Genomic DNA, 23,880 nt, shown 5'->3' on the forward strand with positions numbered 1-23,880 from the left:
TGACTTTTTTGTTTTGTTTTGTACGCAGAACACCAACAAGCAGCTGTTCTGCAGCATGAAGAACACGGAACGGGAGCGGCGCGGCCTGTTCGGCGTGGAGAGCAACGCCACGCTGCCCGCCGACTGGAAACACCACGAATCTCGGAATAAGGAGCCAGGTGAGACGAAACCTCCGCCGAGGCCTGTGCCTCGGCAAGTACTCACAGTCAGTACTTATTATAAGTAGACGTACAGATACTTGTGGGAAAAAAATAGACGTAGTAGTTCAAAGAACTCACCTTGACTGGTGCCTTGACTTACAAGTTCAATTTGTTCCAAGACCACGCTCGTAACATAAATCACTCGTATCTCAAATCAACTCTCCCCATTCAAATTGAATGGAAATGACATTCATTTGTTCCCGCCCCACACAAACAAAAACGGTTTTTTTTTTTGGGTTACATGCTTTTAACAAGGACAAATACCAGTGTGTCGTAAAATGCAAATATGAAAACATCATAAAATAATGTAATTGTTATGTCAAACTACCGAGTTCTCATGAAGGCTGCCGATACCAGCCGACGATATTTAAGGCAAAACAACAACTGACATGCGGCAATTTAACACCGGCGAATCATCATGGGCGTCACAGAGAAACAACGGTCTGTGTTCACAATGATATCATTGTGTTAACTGAAATTCGATCAATCAAAAGTACGAGTGAAATTGGTGCCGGTGAGTACTCCAGAGTGAATACTCATATTGGTATCAGTCTGAAAAAACGCGGTATCGAACATCCCTGCTCATATAGTAAGTCAAGGTACCACTGTATGTGTTTTTTTCCAGACTTAAAAAAGTAACCAGCCTATTTTCACATAGAAGTAGAAGGTACAGATTTATTTTTTCAAATGGACAGAGATTAAGTAGAAAATTGTCAGAAAAAATAACTACTCAAGTTCAGTACAGACACTTGAAAATCAAATAAAGCACCTATGTAACTTCCTACCGTTGCCTTCACATCTTTACGTGTTCAAAGTCAACTAAAGAGAAGAAGTTTGATTTATTTTGGTCGTGTGTTGGATGTGGAGCAATCGTCTTCTTCTTGTGTTGCCAAGTCTTCTTTTATTCCCAATAAAACAACTTGTATTTCCTCTGAGCAACGTCAAGATGACTTGTTGAACACGGATCTATAAAAACGTGCAGCTCTTGGCCTTTTAGACGATCTCGTTCCCTGATCAAACGAATTGATGGTGTTCGCAGGAGGGTTTGGGATCGATCGCAGCTACAGCTACAGCGCCAGCCTCGGGAAATATTTCAACAAAGGTTGGTTGAACGTTCATCCTCCTCAACGTTGCATTGCAGAGAGCATTTGGGACTCACTCGTACACTCTGGCGGCGTTGAGTGGTACTGCAAGACCCACTATTCTACTTTATTGAACACTTTAACAACAAAGCAAGCTGGAATAAAGTGCTGCACATAAGAAGAATAAGAAAGAAACAAATAATATAGTGTTTGATTTATTTTTATTCGGAAAACAATGATGAAAAATATTTTTGGGGGAATATATTTTTTTATCTTGAAAGGAACAAATATTGATGGTAGCCAAAAAATCTATTATATTATTAATTCCAGAATACATCAAAAGGGTTTTGTGGAGTCCAGAAAAAAACATTCAAAATAAATTAGATTTTTTTTTTTTTAAACTTGGAAAACAAAAAAAATCTGGATTTAGTAAAGGAAAAATCCTGAAAATAACAAAAAAAAATAAGGTTTTTAATTTGTTTTTTGAGAAGAATGACACATTTTGGGTTTTTTTAAATATGAAAAACACTAACGAAATAGATATTTTAAAATTTAAAAAACAACAACAATAAATGTGGTTTTCAAATTTCATCCAGAAAACATTGCATTATTTTTAAATCCAGAAAATAACAAGAAAGTTTTGAAACTATATGAATGCGTTTGTATTCAGGAAACAATAAAATACTATGTTAATCTGGGAAAAAAACGACATCTTTTACAAATTTTTTGAATAGAAGTTGTTTTTTTATAATCTGTAAAACAATAAAAATTGGTTTAAATTTGTATTTTACAATTCAGATATGATTTTGATTTAATCCAGAAAACCAAATATTGTGATTTGCATTTTTAAAATATATATATATATATATAAAAAAAAAACATTTTTAACTTTTAAATAGAAGTGTTTTTTTCTAATCTGCAAAACAACAAACACAATTAAAATGGTGGTTACTTTTTTAAGTCTAAAGAATAAATTAAAATTACAAATCTATTAGTTTCTATTTTTTTTACTACAACAAAAACTAAAATTTGATTTTTAAATTTTTTTTATATGGAAACATCAATAATGTTTTTCTTTGGTGTATTTCGGATTAACCCAAAAAATAAATAGATGATGATTTTTGATGATGTTGGATGTTTTTTCACGAGTGGTTTTCTGATGGTATACTTGATACATCCAGAATTGAAGGACGCGGCGGGGATGGCGAGCAGCAGCTCCCTGAACAGCGAGAACCCTTACGCCACCATCAAGGACCTGCCCGGACCCCCCTTCTGCCCCCCGGAGAGCAGCTACATGGAGATGAAGGCTGCCGTCCCCCGGGAACGAGCCTACACCCAGAGCGGACCCCGGCCGCCCCCGCCCCCGCCCTTCAGCGCCGCCTCGTTACGTCGACGTGAGCGACAGACACAACAATATGTACAGCAGAGAGAAAACGTCTACACACCCTTGTTCGAATGCCAGCTTTTGTTAATATAAAAAAAATATGAAGGGAAGTCAGTGCAGTCAGTGTGAGCACAAAACCTTCAGGCTTCACTCCAAAGCAAACAATGTCAGGAAAAGCCTCCTAGAACATCTGAAATGTACTGGGGGTTAATCAAAGGCACTTTGAATGGTGGCAGATAATATATCACAAAAACCTAGCATTTGAACAGGGGCTGTCAGACAGCTATAAAGTTCACTCTAATATATATATATATTTTATTATTGTTTTTCTTGTTTGTGGTTCTAATAAACTCCAAATGACAATTGAATATATTTATAAAGTTGTACCTAATGTTATGGCCAGACTAAATACATTCAACCAGCAATTTTTGACATGTATTATTCTTCAAATAAAGTGAAAAATCTCTATGTAGTAGTTAGAAATTAAACTACCAAATTGAAAATATATATTTTTAAGGGAAATGGTTTTTTATTTAAGTAAGAGTAAAATTTAATAATGTGAGTACTAATTGGAAAGTGTTTTTTTTTAAAATTTATTTCTAAAGATGAAAAGTTATTTATTTATTTAGAAGTGTAAAAACAATGCTACAATGTAATAATCCTGGTACCAAATAGGAAATGTTATTTTTGAATTAGTTGATGAAAAATTAATAAATAAATATGTATCAAATTAATTAACAATCAAAATTGAAGACAAATAGACAAATAAAATATTTTAACATTAAAATAAAGTATTTTTTTTATTTTGAAAGAATTATGAATTAAACCACTGTACATTTTTTCTTTTTTCTTTAATTTTTAAAGTTAAAACGATAATAAAGAATTGAAAATAAAAATACATTACTCAATGTAAGATGTAATTTTAGATTTGGAATGATTATTATTTTTAAATCCATCCATCCATTTTCCGTAGCACTTATCCTCACTAGGGTCACGCGTGTCCTGGCACCGATCTCATCTGACTTTGGGTGAGAGACGGTGTACACCTTGAACTGGTAGTCAGCCAATCACAGTTTTTTAAATCTAGAAATAAAAGAAAAAAATACTAACAGTATTCTATTTTGTTCTATTTTGATCTATTTATTATTATAGTTTTGTCATTACATATTTTGTATATTAATAGTCTATGTTATATTTATTATTATTATTATTATTATTATATTTATCCAATAAAAAGTGAATGTTTTCCCCCCGTCACTTCTTGTAATCCGCTTTATGCACTTCATGCTGTGTATGCAGCGACAACTCGCATAACTACAGGCTGATGACATGATAGTTTAACGCCCAACTTGCTCAATTTCTGGAAGTTGGTTGCTGACATACCTGATTGTTATCCATGTTTTTGACCCTGCAGAGCGTCAGCATTCCGTTGGCCACGCCCCCCAGGAGGACCCCCAAGGCCACTACGACCTCCCGGTGAACAGCCACATCCCGGGCCACTACGACCTGCCGCCCCTCCGCCGCCCGCCCTCGCCCGAGGGAACGACGCACTGACCCGGCGCGGACGCAAACGCAGATGAGGCTCCCAATGCACCCTCGGGACTCTGTCGCCCCCCCCAGTGGATCACGCTGATTTTGAACGACTGGGAAAGAGAAGCCACTTCAGGCTTGAGGCCGCGCAAGTGGAGGGGTTTTTTTTGGGGGGGGGGCAAAAAAAAAAAAATTGACAGGAGGACGTCAGGAATGTTTGAACCTTCTTAACATCTTTACTTACTGCTTTTTTGTTTTTACAAACATTGTCTGGTTTCCTACAAGAATTTGCTTTACTATGATGCACTTTAGTACAAAAACCTTCAAAATTGGCTCACTTTGAAACACAAGTGTTTTTCCCCAAATTGCACAAAAAAATAAATAATTCCAACAAGACTGAACAATTACATTACAATAAAAGTGAGGATAATGTGAGAATAAAGTCAAAATATTAAAAGAAAAATAGAAAAAAAAAACAAGAATGAAGTCGTATGAAAAAAAAAAAAGTGGTTTTCCTCATGAACGGGCCAGTCGGAAGTGCTCACTTATTCAACTGCAGAGTAAAAGCAGCACTTTGTCTTTGATTGTCAGCTTTACAGATACCCTCTATGCTCCGCAGTGCGAAGTTGTCATGGTAGGTTTAAAAAAAAAAAAAAAAAACATTTGTGATCGCTTTCTTTTTTTTCTGAACACAACACTTTCTCTCGGTCAGCTTTACAGATGCCACTTACACCCTGCAGGAAGTACGATAAATGTTTTTCTTCTGCCAAAGATGTTCTTTTTTTCTTTAGTTGTACATGTGATCGTGTATTTCAGGATGTAACCATTTTTTTCTTTTTGTACATTTGTAAATAACAAGCCATCATATGTGTGCGGTGTATTCTCGTGATTGTAATAATGTCACGTTACGTGCAAGAAATATGTAATTTTACACACTACAAAAATAAAGTAATAAATGTGCATTACCTTTATCTAGTGCTTTTCGTGATATTCAAAATTACAATTGCACACTTGAAGTTGTAATTTACGAGAAAAATGGCAACATTTTCAGACACTTATCGTTCGGTTGATTATTACAAGCGTTCCGTCAAGTAATTTCATAAAAATTCTCAATTCTTTGTTGTGAGAAAAAGTGATGATTGCATGAAAATAATCTGATTACCAGAAAAAACAGAAATAATCAGACTAGTCATATTACAATAATATAGTATTACAGTATAAGAAATTATATGTTAGAAATCATAATTGTACCAGTAAGTGGGTTAATTTAATTTTCATAAGTTATGACAAGAAAAAAGTAGTTTTACAACAGTATGACATGCAATATGAGAAAAATGTCAACATTTTAGAATAACATTTTAAGAAAAAGTTCTTATTGAAATCTATGACAAAGGAATTAACATTTTCAGGGGATGTTTTTTTTTTTAGCAAGAAAATACATTTTTAAATTTTGGGGGGAGAAATGCCTACCTTATTACAAGAAAAAAGTTTTAATTGTATAAAAAAAAAGGGCCAACATTGTTGGAGAAATACATTACATAATCATAATTGTTAGCAAAAACAATTGAGAAAAAGTATTTTTTACAAAATAGTAATTTGAGAACATTTTCATTGAAAAGTTATTGCAAGAAAATTCCCATATTTTAGAAGTAATTTTTTCTCACAATTTGAAAAAAAGTTTGAGAAATGTAGAAAATATTACCCAAAGAAGCAGAACGCTCAAATTTTTCTCAGAAGGAAGTTATGAGAACAATTTATGTCCATCCCCCCGCCCCCCCCCAAAAAAAATTATTTTCTTTTACATAGTCACATATTTCAAGCCGTAACGATGTTTTGGTGGTAAATTTGTCAAAAAAACCTGCACGGCTTATTCATGAACACAAGAAGGAAGCACATTTTTTATTTTATTTGGAAAAGAAGCACAAATATAATCCAACATTGACTAATATGGCTTTGATCAAGACAAACACGATCTCTCAAACAGCAAGCATTTCATTTGGCAGATTTCAAAACGTCCAATATAGATATGACTGGAAGGCACTTTTGGGGAGCATAATAGCACCGAAAACAAATTAAAAAAAAACTCCTTGAAACTACAAAATTACAGCCATCAAGTATTTTCCAATAAGCGCTTGGCTATGCTTTCTTTGGCTAAGAAGCTGCTTGAATACAGTACAGTACAAAATGTTCCATCAAGACAAGTTGCAGGAAAAAAGCAAAATAAGTCAGCGAAAAATCAGAAAGGCACGCCAACAGTATTGATTATGCTAACATGTGGCACCAGGCACATATGAGGACACCCGTAAAAGTCTCCGTCACCACGCAGCTTTGGCGTTAGTAAAATATATATTTTTTTAAATTGCTTTTAAAAATATTCAGGAAAAAAGGCAAGCTGGGAAGTGAAGAAAAAATGACTTGTAAAAAATTTTTTTTTAAAAATAAACAAATTCCGAGATCACAAAACCTTTATATCAGGAGCAATTTAAAAAAATAAAAAAGGAAAAGTTTTTTTCTGGATTATGAGTCAAAAGCATCACAAAACAAGCCACATTGGCTTCATTTTGTGTAATATATATTTGTGTATTTATGCATGTCTGTCATTAGCTAATAGCATAGTTGCCCATTTCATATTTGAACATAATCAGAAAACAAGAAAAAAATACTTTTTTTTAAGCAAGTATATTTTATTAAATATTGCAACAAAGTTAAAAATGACTGGGAATTATGCTATTAGGCTAACAATATCAATAATGCGCATGTGTGCATGTCTATGGACGTTCACAATCTGTGCGCATTGATTTTTGACAGCATTAAAGGTGAGCCACAGACAATGCACTTGCCTAAATTGAGCACGCGCGTGTGCGCGCACGCAAGCATTAGCACACATGCAGTAACATACAGGAAGTCGATTACACACAGGAAAGCTCCTGTGACCTTCAGGCAACTTCCAAGCAGCAGAGAAGTCCATAGTGGATATAAAAAAAGAGAAAACTATTATGTGGTAATAAAGGAAGAAAAAGAAAAAAACCAACAAAAAAAAAACATCCCAGCAGTGACACTAAGAAGTGTGCAACAGGAGGCGGGGCCAAGTCTGCTTTTACATGACAACGCAGTTCTCAGGATGGACGCGACTCTGAAGGACGAAGAACAAACAACAATTACAAATGTTGAAATATTTAGAGAAACAAAGTGAACATTTTCTGAGACGTGTCAAAATTTCCAAAATTGTTCAGAAAATTTTCAGAAAGTAAATTCTAATGTGTTGTACTGTAAATTAAAAAAAAAAAAAAAAAATTTAATAATTTAAAATTACAATATTTTTTTCTGGATAAAAATGATTTTGATCTTGTTTTCTGGATTACAAAATATTTATTTGTTTCCTAGATTCAAATAGTAAATAATTAAAAAATTGCTTTCTGATTGAAAAATATGAACCTTTGAGAGGACAAAGTTTAAAAAATGAGAATATATATAATATAAAAATTATATATAATAACTATTTGTACAAATGGCAATTTTTAAGAAGTTATTAGATTACAAAAAGTCACAATTTTAATACATTTAAAAATATAGCCTTTTGTGTTATAATAAGAAACATGTCAAAATGAAAAATTACAATAATGTATACCACTTACTCAAATGCAAAATATTCAGAGAATATTTACGAGGAAAAAAGCTCAGAAATTTGCTGAATAAAATTGCAATATCAGCCAGAAATGTTACTTTCTTTATTTTTTTAAATCTATATACAGTATTTCACAATAACCGTGTAAACAGGTTACCTGTCTGGGCTGACTGTCAGCCATGAAAAAGGAATGTCCCACGATGCCTTCGGACAGACCGCCGCTGCCGTGGCCGCGATCTGACGTTTGGCCGCACGAGTCACAGATGACGGTGCGGCTGCGCAGGTTGTACTCGTTCTCGCCGCTGGTGCTGTGAGCTCCCTGCAGGGGGGCAGCAGAGAACACCATGATGATGATGATGATGATAATAAATGATGATGACGACGACGAGCAGGAGGAGGACATTACCATGTCATCTTCATCCTCCTGGAAGAGAGTGCGGGTTACTTTCCTGCTGGCCATTTCCTGGAGGAGAAGATTATTTTGTTTAATTTAAAGTTTTTGTCTTGTTTATTTTCCTTGTTGTATGGTCGGAATAATCTGAAAGTGCTAAAATAATGTAGTTTTGGACCATCTCTCAATGTTCTCTCAAATATGTACAAGAACAAATAATTTTGCAAGAATTGTTTTTATATATATATATATATATAAGTAGCTATGGGGGAAAACGTTGGGGGACATTTTTTTAAAGGAGAAAAACAGATACTTTGTCCTGTTTTTCCATTTTTTTTTCAAATAAAAATTTTTAGAATGAGAGGAATTAAGTAACTAAAATTTGTTTTAAAAATAAATAAATAAATAATAAAAGATATCAGAATGTATGTGAAAAAAGTAAGATTTTTCAAAGAAAAATAAAAATTAGAGGGGAATTAAGTTATACAGTCAACAAAAATGTAAGGGATTTTTTTACTGGGGGAAAAATTTAATAAATTCATTTGATTTAGGTTGTAATATTACGATAAAAATATTGGAAATTAGACATAAAACGCAACGAAAGAAAAACGCCAAAATTGACAAGAAAAATCTCTTTTATCCAAAAGAAAAATCTAAATTTGTGGGGAATTAAGTTGAAAAAAAATTAAGAAAAATGTTGTGGAAAATATCTTAATTTTACAGGATTTAAATTGTAATGTCAAGAGAAAGAAAATTGGATGTCAAAACACAAATCAAAACTTAAGGGAAATTAAGCTATGAAATCAAAAGAAATGTAAATTCAAGAGGGAAAAATAGACTATGAGAATAATAGAATTTGTACATGAAACATTTAACATTTTTGATAGAAAAAGGACATTTTACAAGATTAATACCTCTTTAAAGACAAATCAAAATTTGAGGGCAATTAATTTCAATAATTGAGAAATACTTTTGGGGGAAAAATAAAATTGAGGATTTAAATTAATCCAAATACATCCACATTTGCATGTGAAAGATGTCACATTTTTAATATAAAAATGTCAACAATCTAATGTGCATTTTTTCTGTGAAAATAAACATTTTTAAAGTATTAAAGTTGTAATATGAGGAAAAAAAGAAAGCAGGGTGGAGAAAAAAATAAAATAAAATTCTACCACAAAATAATTTTGTGCTGAGGAAGAGAATAAAAAAAATATGAGTTGTCTGACCCCCCAAAAAAACAAAACAAAAAGTATTTTAGGAATGATGTTTAAAAAAAATGTTTTGACATTATAAATGTGATCTTTTTGCATTGGAGCTAGAGTGCAAAGTTGAGCTTGAGCAAATGAAGCACCTCTCCAGCAGCGCTGATGAGGACGGTCTGCAGGATGTCGCCGGTGCCCCACGAGTCCTGACTCTTCCACACCAGGTCTGATGGGGGGGCGTGGGTACCGCCGCCCGATGCGGCCCAGATCTGCGCAAAGGTCACACTTAGGAGTAATAGTAAAAAAAAAAAAAAAAATATATATATATATATATATATATATATATATATACATATACATACACACACACACACACACACACATATACACGCACACACACTGACATGCAAAATTACATGATAATTACCTATTAAAAATAAAGCATGCTGAATTATTTTTATTTTATTTTTTTTACATATTTTATTACATTTCAGAAAAAAGTTGATAGACCTTTTTTTCAGAAAAGCAACAAAAGAATTTGCAAAAGGGATTCATGCTATATATATATATATATACACACACCAAAGCGTTGCTTTACACGAATACATTTTTTTTAAAAAGCAAAACAAAATTTGCAAATAAAATAGTACGTCAAAAAAATGCAAAGATTTGAGTTGTTTTACAAATACAATTAAGCAGTTACATTTTTTTCGCTAAATATTTGTAAAGACAAAAATTAGCAAAAAAAGTTTAGCAGCAAAAAAAAAAAAAATTAAAATTAAAAAAAATAATAAAAAAGCAAAAACAGATTGAGTAAAAGAATATATTAAAACAAAAACTAGCTATAAAGATTTTATTTTTAGCAAAATCTAAAAAAAAAATATTGAGCAGCAGTTTAGTAAAAGCAAAACAAAAAAAGATTTTTTAGCAACAAATTAAAATGTAGCAATATTTACATTTAGAAAAACAACAAAGATTTTTTTTAGCAGAAAAAGCAATAAATGTTAGGTTTTATTTTTCAGCAAACAAACATTACACATTGAGCAATAAGAACTTATTTTGTAACCAACTAATTGAAAAAAAAAAAGAGCAATCTATTTAGCTGTACAAAGTTTTATTTTTTCATTTAAAAAAAATAGCAAATATAAATCCAAATTAAAATATTTCTTTAAAGTGTTTACGATTTATTCTTAGTGCTGCTTCTTATTCCCACCCCCACCCCAAAAAAATACTGCTTTATTGTGCTACTACATATTTTACTCCTCATAAATTACCACTTCATTCTCATAATATTCCATCTTAAAACCATATCCTGTATTCTTTTAAAGCTACTAAACTTAATGTTTTCATTTACAATCTAGTTTAAACTGGAAGCATTTTCTCTTTATTTTCTCTGCCTTATGTTGTTTTGTTACAATACCAATAAAGGTGCATGTTGGGGAAAAAAAAAAAAAAAAAAAAGGTTTTCTATTGTTTGTCTTACGGTGACGGTGGCTCCGGCCTTCAGGGTGAACTTGTGGGGGAACTTGTAGACGACGGGGGTGCCGCCCCCCACTTGTCTCTTCAACTGCCAGCTGGTTAGTAATTGGTCCTGTGGGGGAGGGCCATCACAACGTTAGCATACACTGCTTCCGAAAAGTAATTGTGACATTTCACAATCAACCTAAAATGCACTAAAGTGAATTTTTTTTAAGTGATATAGCTGGCGTGCCCGCTTTGGCCACTGGGAGGCAGTATAATACAGACATACAGATACACGAAAATGAGACTGTATTCACATTGTCACTATTCTCAGTGACTCAATAAACTGTAAAGATGGTATTTTTTCCAAAGAGGATAAGGAATATATGCCTGTGAGTATTGTGTTCAGTTCTAAAACAGCCACATAGATGCTAATCGTTAGCACGTCATTGCCGTTTTCCTTTGTACACGAGCACTAAGCTAGCTGGGTCTTTATTGAGGCAGTTGTTTAGTAGTTTTAAATACGCAACGTGTATTAGTTTGACAGTAAACTAACTTGGAGCGGCATTTAACAGTTTGAAGCTGCCTTTTTTTTTTTTTTTTTCTTTAAATTGTTCGCTATTTACCAAAGCGCTGCTTATTGCAGAGTTGAATTCAATGCCACCATCCATTATTAGCATCTAAAGTTTGGGGTTGCAAGTCAAAGCCAAAATTCAGCCGTATGATGGTGATTTATCAGGGAGACACTAATCTGTTGCACTATATGCAACATATCCTCTGTGATAAACAGGATTTGATGCCTTTTGGTTCATCTTAAAATTTTCACCCAATTTTTTGGAGAGTCACGTATGTCCAAAACCGTCCCGAACACTCACCTCGTCGCTCTTGTTGCTAAGCTTCACATACTTCCCATCCTGGTCCACCTCGTCCACGGTGACGCGCCCGCTGGCGGCGGCGTGCTGGATGATGCGCGTCTTGGTGACGGTGCCGCCGGCCGCCATCACGCTAGAGGTGTCGCTGTCGTCGTCGTTGAGCCGGCGCTTCTTGGCGGCGCCGGACGACGTGCGGCTGCTGGAGGCGGCGGCCGGGGTGGCGTGAAGCAGGCGGCTGTGGCTGTGGGACGAGCCAGAGGTTCGCGTCACCACCACCCGGCTGGGCGGGGGGCTGGGGGTCAGCTGCAACCTGCGGGAGGGGCGGAGTCGGGAATGAAGTGACCAATGGAAATGAGTCAATCAACTCTCTGAGTAAGAGTGAACTCACTCAAAATATATTCCGCTAACTCAACCACAGATATTGGTCGACGCAAAAACTTCTGCCTCGAGGCAGTAAAACATGTTAATAAAAAAAAAAAAACATGTTAATAAATTAATAAATAAATGCGCATTTGTGCTGCCAGGAACCATGTTTGGCCACTGTCCATGTTTACCTTATGGACATTTGTTGACAGTGTTGGCCCAGTTAAAAACATTGCAAAAAAAAAATAATAGAGCATCTGCAAGTGATTTTTAAGACACTGTAAGATGTGTGGGAAAAAAAATAATTATATATATATATATATAAAACGATGTATGGGGGGGGGGGGGGGGGGGGGCAATTAATCGATGGAATAGTCGATTGGATCATCGATTCAATAGTGAAAGCCCAACTCACAAACATGGTTTTCTTTTCAGGCTCAATTTGGAGGACTTTTCTCTCTCACCTCTCCTCCTCGCCCTCCAGCAGCTTCCTGTAGGCGCTGATCTCCATGTCGAGGGTGAGTTTGATGTCCAGGAGCTCCTGGTAGTCGTCCAGCTGCTGCTGCAGGCGTAGTCGCATTTCGGCCATGTCGCGCTCCTTCTCCTCCAGCCGGTGCCGCATCACGTCGCGCTCCCGGCTCTGAGTCTCCTCCAGCTCGCGCACCTTGGCCTCGCTCAGGGACAGCTGGACAGGGACCAGGGAACTTTCTGGTTACATTTATCTATACAGTATGTGTCTATATATATATCTAGTTGTAGTATTTGTTTCTATTGTGCAAGATGGCAGTTACTATCAACTTCCAAGTAGGGTGAGCTGATGTGGCCTAAAATTCATATCACGATAATGTTATATATCATGATATAAACGTAAGTGTAAAACAAAGGGATTTTTGTCTGACTGAGTTAAATAGTACCGTGGCAAAGACAGATTAAAAATAATAATGATAATAAAAACAAAGCAAATGCTATTTTGAGAATATTTATTGTGCAGATCTCAAAAACCTAACTCAGCTCACTAAGGTGCAAAAGGACAAAAAAGATTACCAATATGAATATTTAATATTCTATTGACTTTATAGGCTCCACCTCCTAGCTGATGCGTGCGTGCGTGCGTGCGTGCGTGCGCGTGTGTATGCACCTGCTTCTGCAGCTGGCTGAGCTGAGCCGTCAAGCCCTCCACTCGAATGCGCGTTTGCTGCAGCTCTTCGTGCGCGGCGCCCACCAAGTGGCTGTTCCTGTCGGCCGACTGCCGGGCGTTCTCCAGCTGGCAAAGGATGGACGACAGTCCCCGATGGTTAGCGACCGCCGCTGTGTTCGTCCAAATTGTTTAAAGGTGTGGTAATCCTACTGCATTTAAACTTCAGACTTTGAAAAAGGTAATGAAAAACTGCCGAAAAAAAGTGTATGTAAACATCTGGTGTCAAATGTCTCTGCTCGGACAGCGGGTGGCGCCACGGTTCAGTTTACCTTGGAGTTGTACGTCTTCTCCAGCTCTGCTTTGTACAGTCCAACCTGCTCCTCGTGCTGAGCCCTCAACTCGGTCAGCGCCTCTGTCAGTTTGCTCTCAAAATCCAGCTGCCGCCCGCTGTCGATCTCCACCATGCGAGACTCGTGGCGACGCTTGGACTCGCGGATTTCCTGCGACACGCGGATTGGTCACACGCGGGGCAAACGACAAGGTGTCGCCGATTCGCCAAAAACCGCTACCTCGTTGTAGATGTTCTTCTGGAACTCCAGCTCCTCCTTTACCGTCTGCAGACGATTCTCAGCGTCCACACGACGAAGCATCTCATCTTGAAGCTGACGACGGGCGTCTGCCAGGGCACCGTCCAACTGGACGGAAGGAGAAGAGGAGGAAGATTTAGAGGTGGGAAACGCTAGAACCAAACTTTTTTTTCTGGTGAAAGAAGAGGGTCCATTCTTTCTTTTGGTAGGCTCGGTGTAGCGGTGAAACGATTATTCGACAACTAATCAATTATCAACTTACTCGATAACAATTTTTGATAAACGATTAATCGTTTAGAGACCTTGTTTAACTTAAAATTGCCCAAATCCTTGTAATTGCAGCCTTTCAACAGTAAATATTTTGCAATTATAATAGTGAAGCAGAAATCCTTATATTGTATTTATTATAATAAACCAGACTGATTCTCGTTGTGCTTCATCAAAATAAGGGATTTACAGACATCTTTTACTTTGAAAAACAACATTTTTTTGCTTTTTTCTGACATTACGGACCAAGCCAGTAATTGAATCATAATTGGTTTGTGCAGTTTCTGCACTGTCAATTTGAAATAATGTCCTGTTTTTTTTTTTAATAAAAAAGGGATGGAAATTAACGATTCCCCCCACACCCCCACAACCGATGCATCAATCCCCCCCCCAAAAATAATTGACAGATGACTCAATTATTAAAATAATTGTTAATTGCAGCCCTAGAGTTCAGTGCTTATATTGTAACAGAAACAAATATTCTGTCGGTTGCAAAAGATCAGTCAAAAGTCTCATGAGAAGAAGATAGAATAATAATTCTACCCTGTACAATTGTTTATTTTGCTAGTGTATTTTATTATTATTTTTTTTTTTTTTTTTACACAATAAGTCAACTAAACCAGTTATGTAATGAGATAAATGAAAAAAAAACCAAATGAATACATCTATTCATCTATCTACCCACCCATTATTCTATTTATAGGTTTTATGACCGATTTTTCTATTTCCATTATTCCCAATAGGGTGAAAAATCCCAGAACTGGGAAAAGCATGTCGTTTATGACAGGTGCCAGTAGGTGGTGTAATTGCGCAGCTTTGTCTTTATTCAAATTGAGACGCCAACCCTCAGCGAGCACAACAAGGCCAACGTGATCGAGCCCTTGTCTGTCCTTGTGTGATTTTTACCTTGGCCACCTGAGCCTTGAGATCCTTGACCTCGACCTCGAGGGTGCGCTTCTCCCCCAGCGCCGTACTGAGGGTGGCGTCTTTGGAGTTGAGCAGAGCCTCCAGATCCCGGAGGCGGGCCAGGGCCGCATCCAGGTCAGACTCCTTCTTGCCGTTCCTGCCGGGAGAAGGAGGAAGCGTCACATGTGGATCTTACGCTGCTACAAAAAGGTAGCACCTGCCCATGGGAAATTAATTCAGGATAATTGGCAAATAATGTCACATAAAATGGGCTAAGACATTTTAATTTGATTATTCTTCTTTAAGCACATATCATAGGGGGGTTCCACACATCAGAATTCATCTTTGGTTGTTACTTTTTACGATTTCTAACGTGCGAGACGTTTATAGGGTTGCTGATTTGACATTTTTTTGTATTCAAATTCACAGTTTCAATGCTTTGCTGTGTGCATCTGTGGTTTATTTGAGCAATATTGCCTGAGCAAATTTGACAAAAAAGTGCCAAATTAATTTCGGATGTTTCCATTTATAAATTATGTGCAAAAAGTTCATAGGGTTGCTGATTTAAAAATGTGTGTATTGAAAATAAAAGCAGTACCGTGAAAAGTAAAAATAGACAAAATCACTTAATTTCATCTCAAACGCGCAGATGTTTGGTCACTGCACTGCTTGCACCCGATGCAAGTGAAATGTAATGGTGGATAGTAAAAACTTGCCAAAAGTGTGTCCAAATAAAATTTGGTTGTTGCAGCTTATGATTTCCAATGTGCCAAAAAAAAAGAAAGTGATGTCATATTTTTGTATTCAAAATAAAACTTAAGATATGCAATTTCTTTGAACAATTGCTCACTATATTTGTCATATTCTCACACGGTTTAAATATCTGTGCAGCTGGTTGGTGACTCCACTGCAAAAAAAACAAAAAGTGGTGGCTTGAAATACGTGTTTAATTCATTTCGTGACCGCGCTCCTAACTCAAAACACTTCTCAAATTATTGTTCCTATTGAAACAAATGGAAATGCCATCTATCAATCTATCATCTATCTAAACATAGTAATTGCAATTATATTAAATGTAAAGAATTACACAGTTTGTGCAGCATGATTAATTCATCACAGCTCCTCTGTGCGCAACTTGTGGGGGCAAAATGAGATAAGTCAAGCCTGTGAGCATTGTTATATCGTCCGTCTATGTTGTTGCAGCATTTGCGTTTTAAATCCGCCGCTTAAAGCGTCATAACACTGGCTATTTGTTAGCCCATCCATGTCATTTCTCATTGTGTGTTAGCATTGAGCTAGCTGAGGCAAAATTGTGCACGGGCTTCCTGATGTAACCCCCCAAAAATCACGTGCTGCCTTACACCACATGACCCTGAACGCCTCACAGAGCTATTTTAACCCATTCCGCATGTGGCCATCAACACGCTGCAATTAGCCATAAATTAGGCAGTAAGTGCCCATTCAACTCCAGCTCCTCGCTGAGGCGAATTCATGTTTACTGCATGCGTGCAGCTGAAGAGTAGACCGTTAGCAGGAAAGAAGACAGAAACAAGCTCTCGGTAATTCCATTTGCGCCGAGGGGAAGCTCTTCATTGTGTCTTATTACCGTGGCTTAGATAAACAGTGCAGACATAGCCAGGAGATAAAGAAGCTAAGATATCAAAGAGGTGCTGAATGCTGACAGAACTCCGTTTGCACCAAGCACAAATTTTAAAACAGCAACGTTGGTAACGATGGCTGCACTCACAAAAGAAGTGTCCTGGCTCGTCCACCAGTATTACAGACGACTAAAGCCGGTGATTGATGTCACCATGGCAACAGCAAACATAACATTCCCTTTACTACAAAGATCATTTCAAAGTAGGTCTGGGAGATTCATCGATTTTAATCTAAGAGGACACTTATTTTCACATTGTAAAGAACAAAAATATTTATCTTATGTGTAAATTGATACAAATTAACTCATTCACTGCTGTGCATATTTACTGTATATTTGTCAACGCTTATCCAAACGTTTATTGCCACTAACGTAAATACAGTACGATATCCTTCAAGTAACGTTTTTCCAATGGGTAGGGATGGAAGAGGGTCTTTCGCCCAGCTTATCTGTGAAATTCAGGTCTGTAAACAACTGTAATGTCTAACAGAAGCCAGCAGATGGCGGTGTTGCATCACTTTGGATTTCAGATCAGCACAGTTTATTGAGGAAGAGAGAGATTGGGTGGTGAATCCAATTTGTCACGTCAATTATGAGGGAGAGAAATACGAACACGGTTGAAGTCAGACAAGCTTAGGCATCTCAGACTCGAACACAGTATGCATGGTATCAACAGAGTGTGTCGCCATGGTGAGAAAAGATGATGCAATTCATGGAGTGAATGATGAACCGCATGTAAAAAGCCACTGACGCTCAATTCGAGCCATGCGGTCAGTTAGCAACGCTCACGGCACGGTATCTTAGTTGCATCGCTGTAAATAAACGATTTTGCCGACAAAACCCCGTTGTCAGTCTTGTTTTTGTCGTTTTATAGTCTGACGTGTAATAAAAGCAAAGAATGGTTGTTTCTTTTCACAAAAAGCTCATTTTTGTCATTTTTTTTGGTCATAAACTGTTTCTGGTGAAACCAACCCATGTTCTACTGCTGATTAAGAACAGAAAAGAGTAGAAGCAAACAAAAAAAATGGACTCTCTTTTGGTAGGTTCAGTGCTCATATTGTCATAGAACGCAATATTCTGTGAGTCTTGAAAGATGAGTCAAAACGTTCAAAAACAGCTGCCAACGGGGAACTCTGCACATGCAGCCCTCTGCCATGTCACAGCCACCAAAACGTAGTCAAGAATGCGACTGGGAGCTGCACTTAAAATTACGACTTTTCATTTACTCGCAAAAATTCCCAGAATTCTTCCATATTTCAACGAGCCGACGCGTAGCAATCAGAGTCTACAAAGACGGCTGCGAGACGCAAGACTGAGCAAAATGACAACTGGCGTCTACTGACAAACAATGCTACCACACGGTTGTATAGTTCTTCCATAATGAGTTCACTGGAGACCCTTGAAGTGTGTTTCTCCCCCCCATTTTCTTTTGCTTTTCTGTGATGTCATCACAGAACGAATCCAGTGATGGCAAAAAGTGCGACGATAATTGTTGAAGTCAGAATCGGAATGTAGCAAATTGGTATACTGTATGTCCTGGCTGGTCAATATATACAATACAGCTGTAAAAAGCATAAGCATGAATAATGCATTGGATACCACATTGAGTCTTGTGAAGAAACCCGCCTCCTAAGCACAGGTTGTATCCTCTCCAAGTTCTTTTTGCTCTTACATGACAGTCAAGAACGTTCAAATGTTACTTAAAACACGTCCAGTGCAGTTATTCGTTCATTAATTCTTTCCAATGGGGGGGAAATTGACTGGGAAATCAACATCTTGCCCTTGTTGGATGTAATGTTAATGGATGTGTCAGTTGCAATCGCCAGTGGAATGCACTGCGTATGCCATTGAGGTACTTTGTGTGTGCGTGAACGTGTGTCCTTTAATGTCATCTACTATTTAGATCATGAATAATGTGTGTAGGAGCGTGCGCGCGTGCGTGTGTGTGGTGTGTGTGTGCTCTTCCCGAAGGAAAGACAACCTGTTTATATCATCCAAGTCTGATTTGCGTAACGAGAGGGCCTCTGAATAAATAACTCGGAATGTCATGTTTACATCCTTTTCCGTGTGCGTCACTGCAGGGTCCTGAATAAGACGCCCTCCAAAACTCACGCAGTAGCGCCCCCTGGAAAGTTACAAAAATAAAATAAAAATAGCCCCCAACACCATTTAAACCAATCAACACAACATTGGTTGGAAATGTCTATTATAACAGGAGACACGAAAACGTCTCCAGGAACCATGTCCAAAAATGAACAGGAAGTCGGCCATTTTGGTTGGAAGCAGCCATTTTGGGGCTAATTCCAGAGGTCATGTTTCGATCAACTTTTTTGTCGTCGTTATTTAATGCGGGCGGAACATTGTGTCAAGGTCTGATTAGCATTTTCAGGATTCTCTGATAGTTTGAAAAAAAAAAATACAAAAATAAAGCCCCCCCGAAACCAATTTCACCAGTTGGAAGTGTCCGTTTTGTACATAGGGCTTTTATTATTGAAAGTTGGAGAGAGTGAAAAAAGTAGCCATTTTGGTGTGAGTTTTAGGGCTTTGACAAACTCCTTTTAGGGAATTCGTACAAATGAGCTTAAATGAAAAGCAGGTATCCTGGACGCATGGGCTACACTAAATTCCAAATCTTTTTTTTTTTTTTTTTTTGCCTCGTCCATCTAATGTGGGCCTCTCAATTGGAAGCATCAAACTGATGATAATTTTGAGCACTGGCCATCGAAAAATGGATATCGGGTCTCCTGAGATCTTGTCTGGTGAGTGTAACCAGAGTGCCATGAGACACTGTTAGGAGGGCAGAAGAGGTGCATTGAACAGAAAGAGGGGAAAGAATAAAAGAGGGGAAATGTGAGGAGGAGGAAGGAGAAGGAATGTGTTGGCTCTCCTCCCGGCCTCAGCGATGACTCATAGGCAGCTATCTTTGTCCACCTGCGCCAGCCACAAATGAAGCTCACCACCAGCAAAAAAAGAAAAAAAAAAAAATATCCCTCTTCCTGATTCCCACTTCCTCCGCCCGCCCAGTTTGGTTTTCCGTTACCAGGGCGACCCAGGTCTTGTCGTCAGGCCTGCTTGCATGAGCAAGATGCGACATTCGGTACACAACCTGAGAACTAACATTTATGTATTTTTACTATTTCTACAAATGCATTTTGAAAAGCTGGATGCTACTCACTAGACTACTGTCAATTTTTTTAAAATTATGAAAATTATAATTTGAATAACTACATATCCATTCTATATTGCCGCAGCGAGTCAGTCCCATGATTTGTTCAGCACAGTTTTTACAATGGATGCAAACCACCATTTTTTTTTTTTCTTTATATTTTAGCTTGGAATTAGGGCACTGACCGGGAACCAAACCCACCGTCTGCTTGAAAGGCAACAGCATGTACCACTACAATACCAATGCATAAATATACAAACATATTTATATTAAAGATATCATAAATTGTCATTGTTAAATGTACATGAAATATTTGTAAAAATCTATAATTGTTGGTAAATAAATTATTTTTAAAATGTATATTTAGTAGAATCAATTCTACTTAAGTGCACTTCAATAATGAAAAGTATTGCAATGATATACCATATTTTTTTTTATAATTAGATAAATTCTGATGATCAAATAAACAATTGCAATAAGTTAAATAAAAACAAAGTGACTATAGAAGTAAACATAAGCATACGTAGATTAAGATATTTTGTCGAAATTTGGCTATTATTTTGAGGATTCTAGGAATGTTTACTTAAAAAAAAAAAGAAAGAAAAAAAAAAAGAAAACATTAAAAAAAACAAAGGGCGGGGGCTTTTTGAGCCAATTCCTTCAATAGCACCCCCCTGGAAAGTATATAAAAATAAATAAATAAGCCCCGAACCAGTTTCACCCATCAACACGAAATTAGGTGGACACGCGTCTATCATTACAGGCCCCACAAAAAACTCAATGACCCATGCCTGAACTGGAACAGAAAGCCGGCCATTTTGGTTTGAAGCAGCCATTCTAGGAGAATTCCAGGGTTTGTATTTTGCAAAACTCCAACTAGGGAATTCTCCAAAATGAGTCCCAATTGGCAGCAGGTATCCTGGAAAGATGAGCGACGGTAATTTGGTGCAGCAGCAGATCCGTGGAAGGAAACGGTTCAAGTCAAAAGGACAAAATGTAAAATGGCAACTCGATGCGTGCAAGTTGAATTTTCACTTGATGGACTATAATCATTTCAATTGCCAAGCTGGTTTCCCTAACAGCGTTTAATGTGGGCGGGTCTTCTGAGCTCACAATTTGGTGACGGTTTCTATTTTTACGGGACAGAGCACTTGTTCCAAGGGGCCCACCAGCGGCCACCGCACGCTCGGACAGCTGCACCGGCCCGGCGCAGGGTAGTCTTGTTAGCGCCGTTTCGTGAGCGAGCAGCTGCCCTCCAGGGCACTGCAACCGGGTAAAAGCGGGCAGGGTTACCAGCTATTCCTCTCACTCACATGCACACATCTGGTGAGCGTGTGTGTATATATATGTGTGGGTGGAATTTTCCAATGAGTCACTGTCCAAACATAGGACAAAAAAAAATAAAAATAAAAGGGTTTTCCCAAATTTCCTAAAGTCTTTGGTTCGATCACAGCTCAAACGTCAAGTTAGGCCTCCGACGTGGAAACGGTGACAAGATGGAGGCAGTCACATGACCGCCGCTTGTGTGCGCAGCACAACGTGCGGCATTGTGTGTGCACGCGGCAGGCAAAAACACACTCACGACGAGAACAAACACCATCACTGTTTCCAGTTTCAAACGATGGCCGCAAGCCTGCTGATTCACATGTTGCGATGGAGATGCTGGTAGAGGCGGGCGGGACAGCGGGTAGAGGGGTAATAGGGAACAGTAGCGAGGGAGGGAAAGCAGGTAGAGGAGTCTGGTTGTTGACAAAAGAGGCGGCGCGTTGCCTTTTGTTTGGGCCGTCACCAAGAGAAACTCCGTCAACTTCAGGATTTGTATGCAAACACTGTAACTTGGCAAACACACAGCCACTCATCAGTGTGCGTGTGCGCGCGTGTGTGTGTGTGTGTGTGTAATACGAGGCGCCATTGTGCCAGTCCCGTGTGGTTTTGCAACGATTCAGTGGAGAATGAGTCACCAGTCCAGACTAGTTTTACTCTTTCATTAACACCCCCTTCTTCTTCTTCTTCTTCTGATTATCATATCACTACACGGATGTTAGTTGTACTGAATGATGTCTGATTCCATTCGCCACGCAGGTTTCCCAACACAGGAAAAAAAAAACACAGTGCTGATTTTTTTGTTTTGTTTTTTTAAACGAGGCTTTCCTGCAATTCTCTGATGAGCCTGAAGTGAAATCAAATTATTTTTATTGTACACAAACTCACTTAAACAATAAAGGTCATGAAGGTCAGTAACCTTATTTTTAGTTCAGGGGGGAAAAAAATAATTCATGGTAACGTTTAACATTGGATCCTGGGATGTTGAAGGTTTAGAAATGGAAAGACAAATGATTACATACAAAAATACAATATATAGTTATTTTTATATTTAACTTTTAAAGAAATTGTAGCATAGATTTATATTAATGTTTTTAGGTATTGGGTTTGTATTTTTGATTTTTCACATTCCAATAAAAAATTACAATGGTAATATGAACATTTTAATTACAAAAACATTTTAAAGCTTACATTCAATAATATAATTGATTCCAAGTGTCATAAATGTATTAATTTACTTTCATAAACATTTTTCACTAATTACACTTCAACATACAACAATATATAAATGAAAACAATTATAATTGTCATGTACATTGATATGAATTTTATTGCCAGTCCCAAATAAAGATAATACTATTACTTTATAAATAAAAACCTAAATACTATAATTGTATAATTTTAAAGTATAACTATACTACTGACTCAATCCCAATTTTAAAAGACACTTCATTGGGTACAGCTTCACTATTGACATCCAATATCCAACTGTACTAAATATTGTCAAAAGACACACACACACACACACACACACACAAAGCTATATTGTGAGTTATTCTAAAAAGCAATTCTGTTCCCAATTTTGTATTTTTTTGTGTGGGGGGGGGGGGGGGCAGGGGGGGATTAATCGCAACAACTTTCAAGATCATTTTACTGTCAAACTGTCAGGTCCCCTCATGAGCATTCAATAGACAATAAAACTCATCAATTCGTCACAAAAACTCCAGCTGCTAATCTTGCTAAGAGGCAGAGTTGCTGCCGTTCCCAACGTTCTGTGAAACTGCACGTCCTCCAAACATTCAAGCGTTCAGATGCTTCCAATCAAGACGCTTTTACCGTACATGTTACATAAGAAGCCACACAAATGGAAATACACCAGCTTTTACCCACGGCCCAGTGGGAACATTCATCCGCCATATTACAATGATTTAGGGTGACTCACAGAGGGCCGAGCTGGCTCCAAACTTCCATGGAAACTTCTACAAACACACACACACACACACACACACACACACACACAATAAACCATCCTGCCAAGAGCTTCACTCGTTCTGGAGTCAGAGACTCTTCATTTATCCTTCATCCAAAGACATCACAGACAGAGTAGCTTATGGATACATCTGCTTTCCATGTATAGTGCACAACAATCCCTTACTGTTAACTTTAACAAACAAAAAAAAAAGACCAAGCTATAAGCATTTGGGCGAATTCCCTCGTAGGAGTTCGTCAAAATACGAGCCCTGAAATTCGCAACTAATGACTGCTTCAAACTGAAATGGCCGACGACTTCTTCATTTTCAGGCGTGGGTCCTGAAGACTTTTTTGCACGTTCTATTATGCTAGACGTCCAACCAATTTTTGTGTCCATTGGTGAAACTGCTGAATTTTCTCCAATACTTTTATGTCCACATAAGTAACAGGAGAATGTGCAACACAGTAAGGGAACTTTTCCTTCGTTGCCATTGTGTTCTCACACTTCACATTCAAACTTGTCCGGGCCACGTCGTGGTCAGTAAATCTTGATCACGCCCTCCACTCTGCCGCCGCGCCCTAAAACCGCCGCCCAGACAGATGAGGCAGAGAAGGTAAATCCTTCTTGGCGAGCGTCCAACCGTCGAATGAGCTCAAGAGAGGTTTACTTTTGAACTTCGTAAAACATACCCAATCACAAGCAGGGGCGTGTTTTGCAGGGTGGCCAATAAACTGTTATGGCCCACTTAAAT

The 23,880-nt window shown here is 37.6% G+C and overlaps 2 protein-coding genes across 9 annotated transcripts in view; one reads left to right on the forward strand and one right to left on the reverse strand.

Annotated features, from left to right (window-relative positions):
- Nucleotides 1–5,161, forward strand: part of pear1 (platelet endothelial aggregation receptor 1) — a 51,987-nt gene extending 46,826 nt beyond the window's left edge. For 5 of the 7 annotated variants that reach the window (XM_061674841.1, XM_061674840.1, XM_061674836.1 and 2 more), the window contains exons 20-23: nt 29–158; nt 1,240–1,302; nt 2,464–2,676; nt 4,081–5,161. In XM_061674841.1, the coding sequence (XP_061530825.1) occupies nt 29–158; nt 1,240–1,302; nt 2,464–2,676; nt 4,081–4,220 (546 nt within the window). In that variant the 3' untranslated portion in view covers nt 4,221–5,161. Of the gene's footprint in view, nt 1–28; nt 159–1,197; nt 1,303–2,463; nt 2,677–4,080 lie in introns of those variants that run through there. The other 2 variants (XM_061674838.1, XM_061674843.1) reach the window with 2 other exon arrangements.
- A 926-nt stretch (nt 5,162–6,087) lies between these two features.
- lmna (lamin A) overlaps nt 6,088–23,880 on the reverse strand; it is a 28,798-nt gene continuing 11,005 nt past the window's right edge. For both annotated transcript variants that reach the window (XM_061674845.1, XM_061674844.1), the window contains exons 3-13: nt 15,012–15,168; nt 13,821–13,946; nt 13,581–13,751; nt 13,252–13,377; nt 12,578–12,798; nt 11,754–12,060; nt 10,901–11,008; nt 9,567–9,686; nt 8,228–8,284; nt 7,979–8,140; nt 6,088–7,329 (exon numbers count right to left, since the gene is read on the reverse strand). In XM_061674845.1, coding sequence (XP_061530829.1) covers nt 7,294–7,329; nt 7,979–8,140; nt 8,228–8,284; nt 9,567–9,686; nt 10,901–11,008; nt 11,754–12,060; nt 12,578–12,798; nt 13,252–13,377; nt 13,581–13,751; nt 13,821–13,946; nt 15,012–15,168 — 1,591 coding nt within the window. In that variant the 3' untranslated portion in view covers nt 6,088–7,293. The remainder of the gene's footprint in view (nt 7,330–7,978; nt 8,141–8,227; nt 8,285–9,566; nt 9,687–10,900; nt 11,009–11,753; nt 12,061–12,577; nt 12,799–13,251; nt 13,378–13,580; nt 13,752–13,820; nt 13,947–15,011; nt 15,169–23,880) is intronic.

The sequence above is a fragment of the Phycodurus eques genome, chromosome 4 (assembly GCF_024500275.1).
Source record: "Phycodurus eques isolate BA_2022a chromosome 4, UOR_Pequ_1.1, whole genome shotgun sequence".
In the NCBI taxonomy this organism is placed as follows: domain Eukaryota; kingdom Metazoa; phylum Chordata; class Actinopteri; order Syngnathiformes; family Syngnathidae; genus Phycodurus; species Phycodurus eques.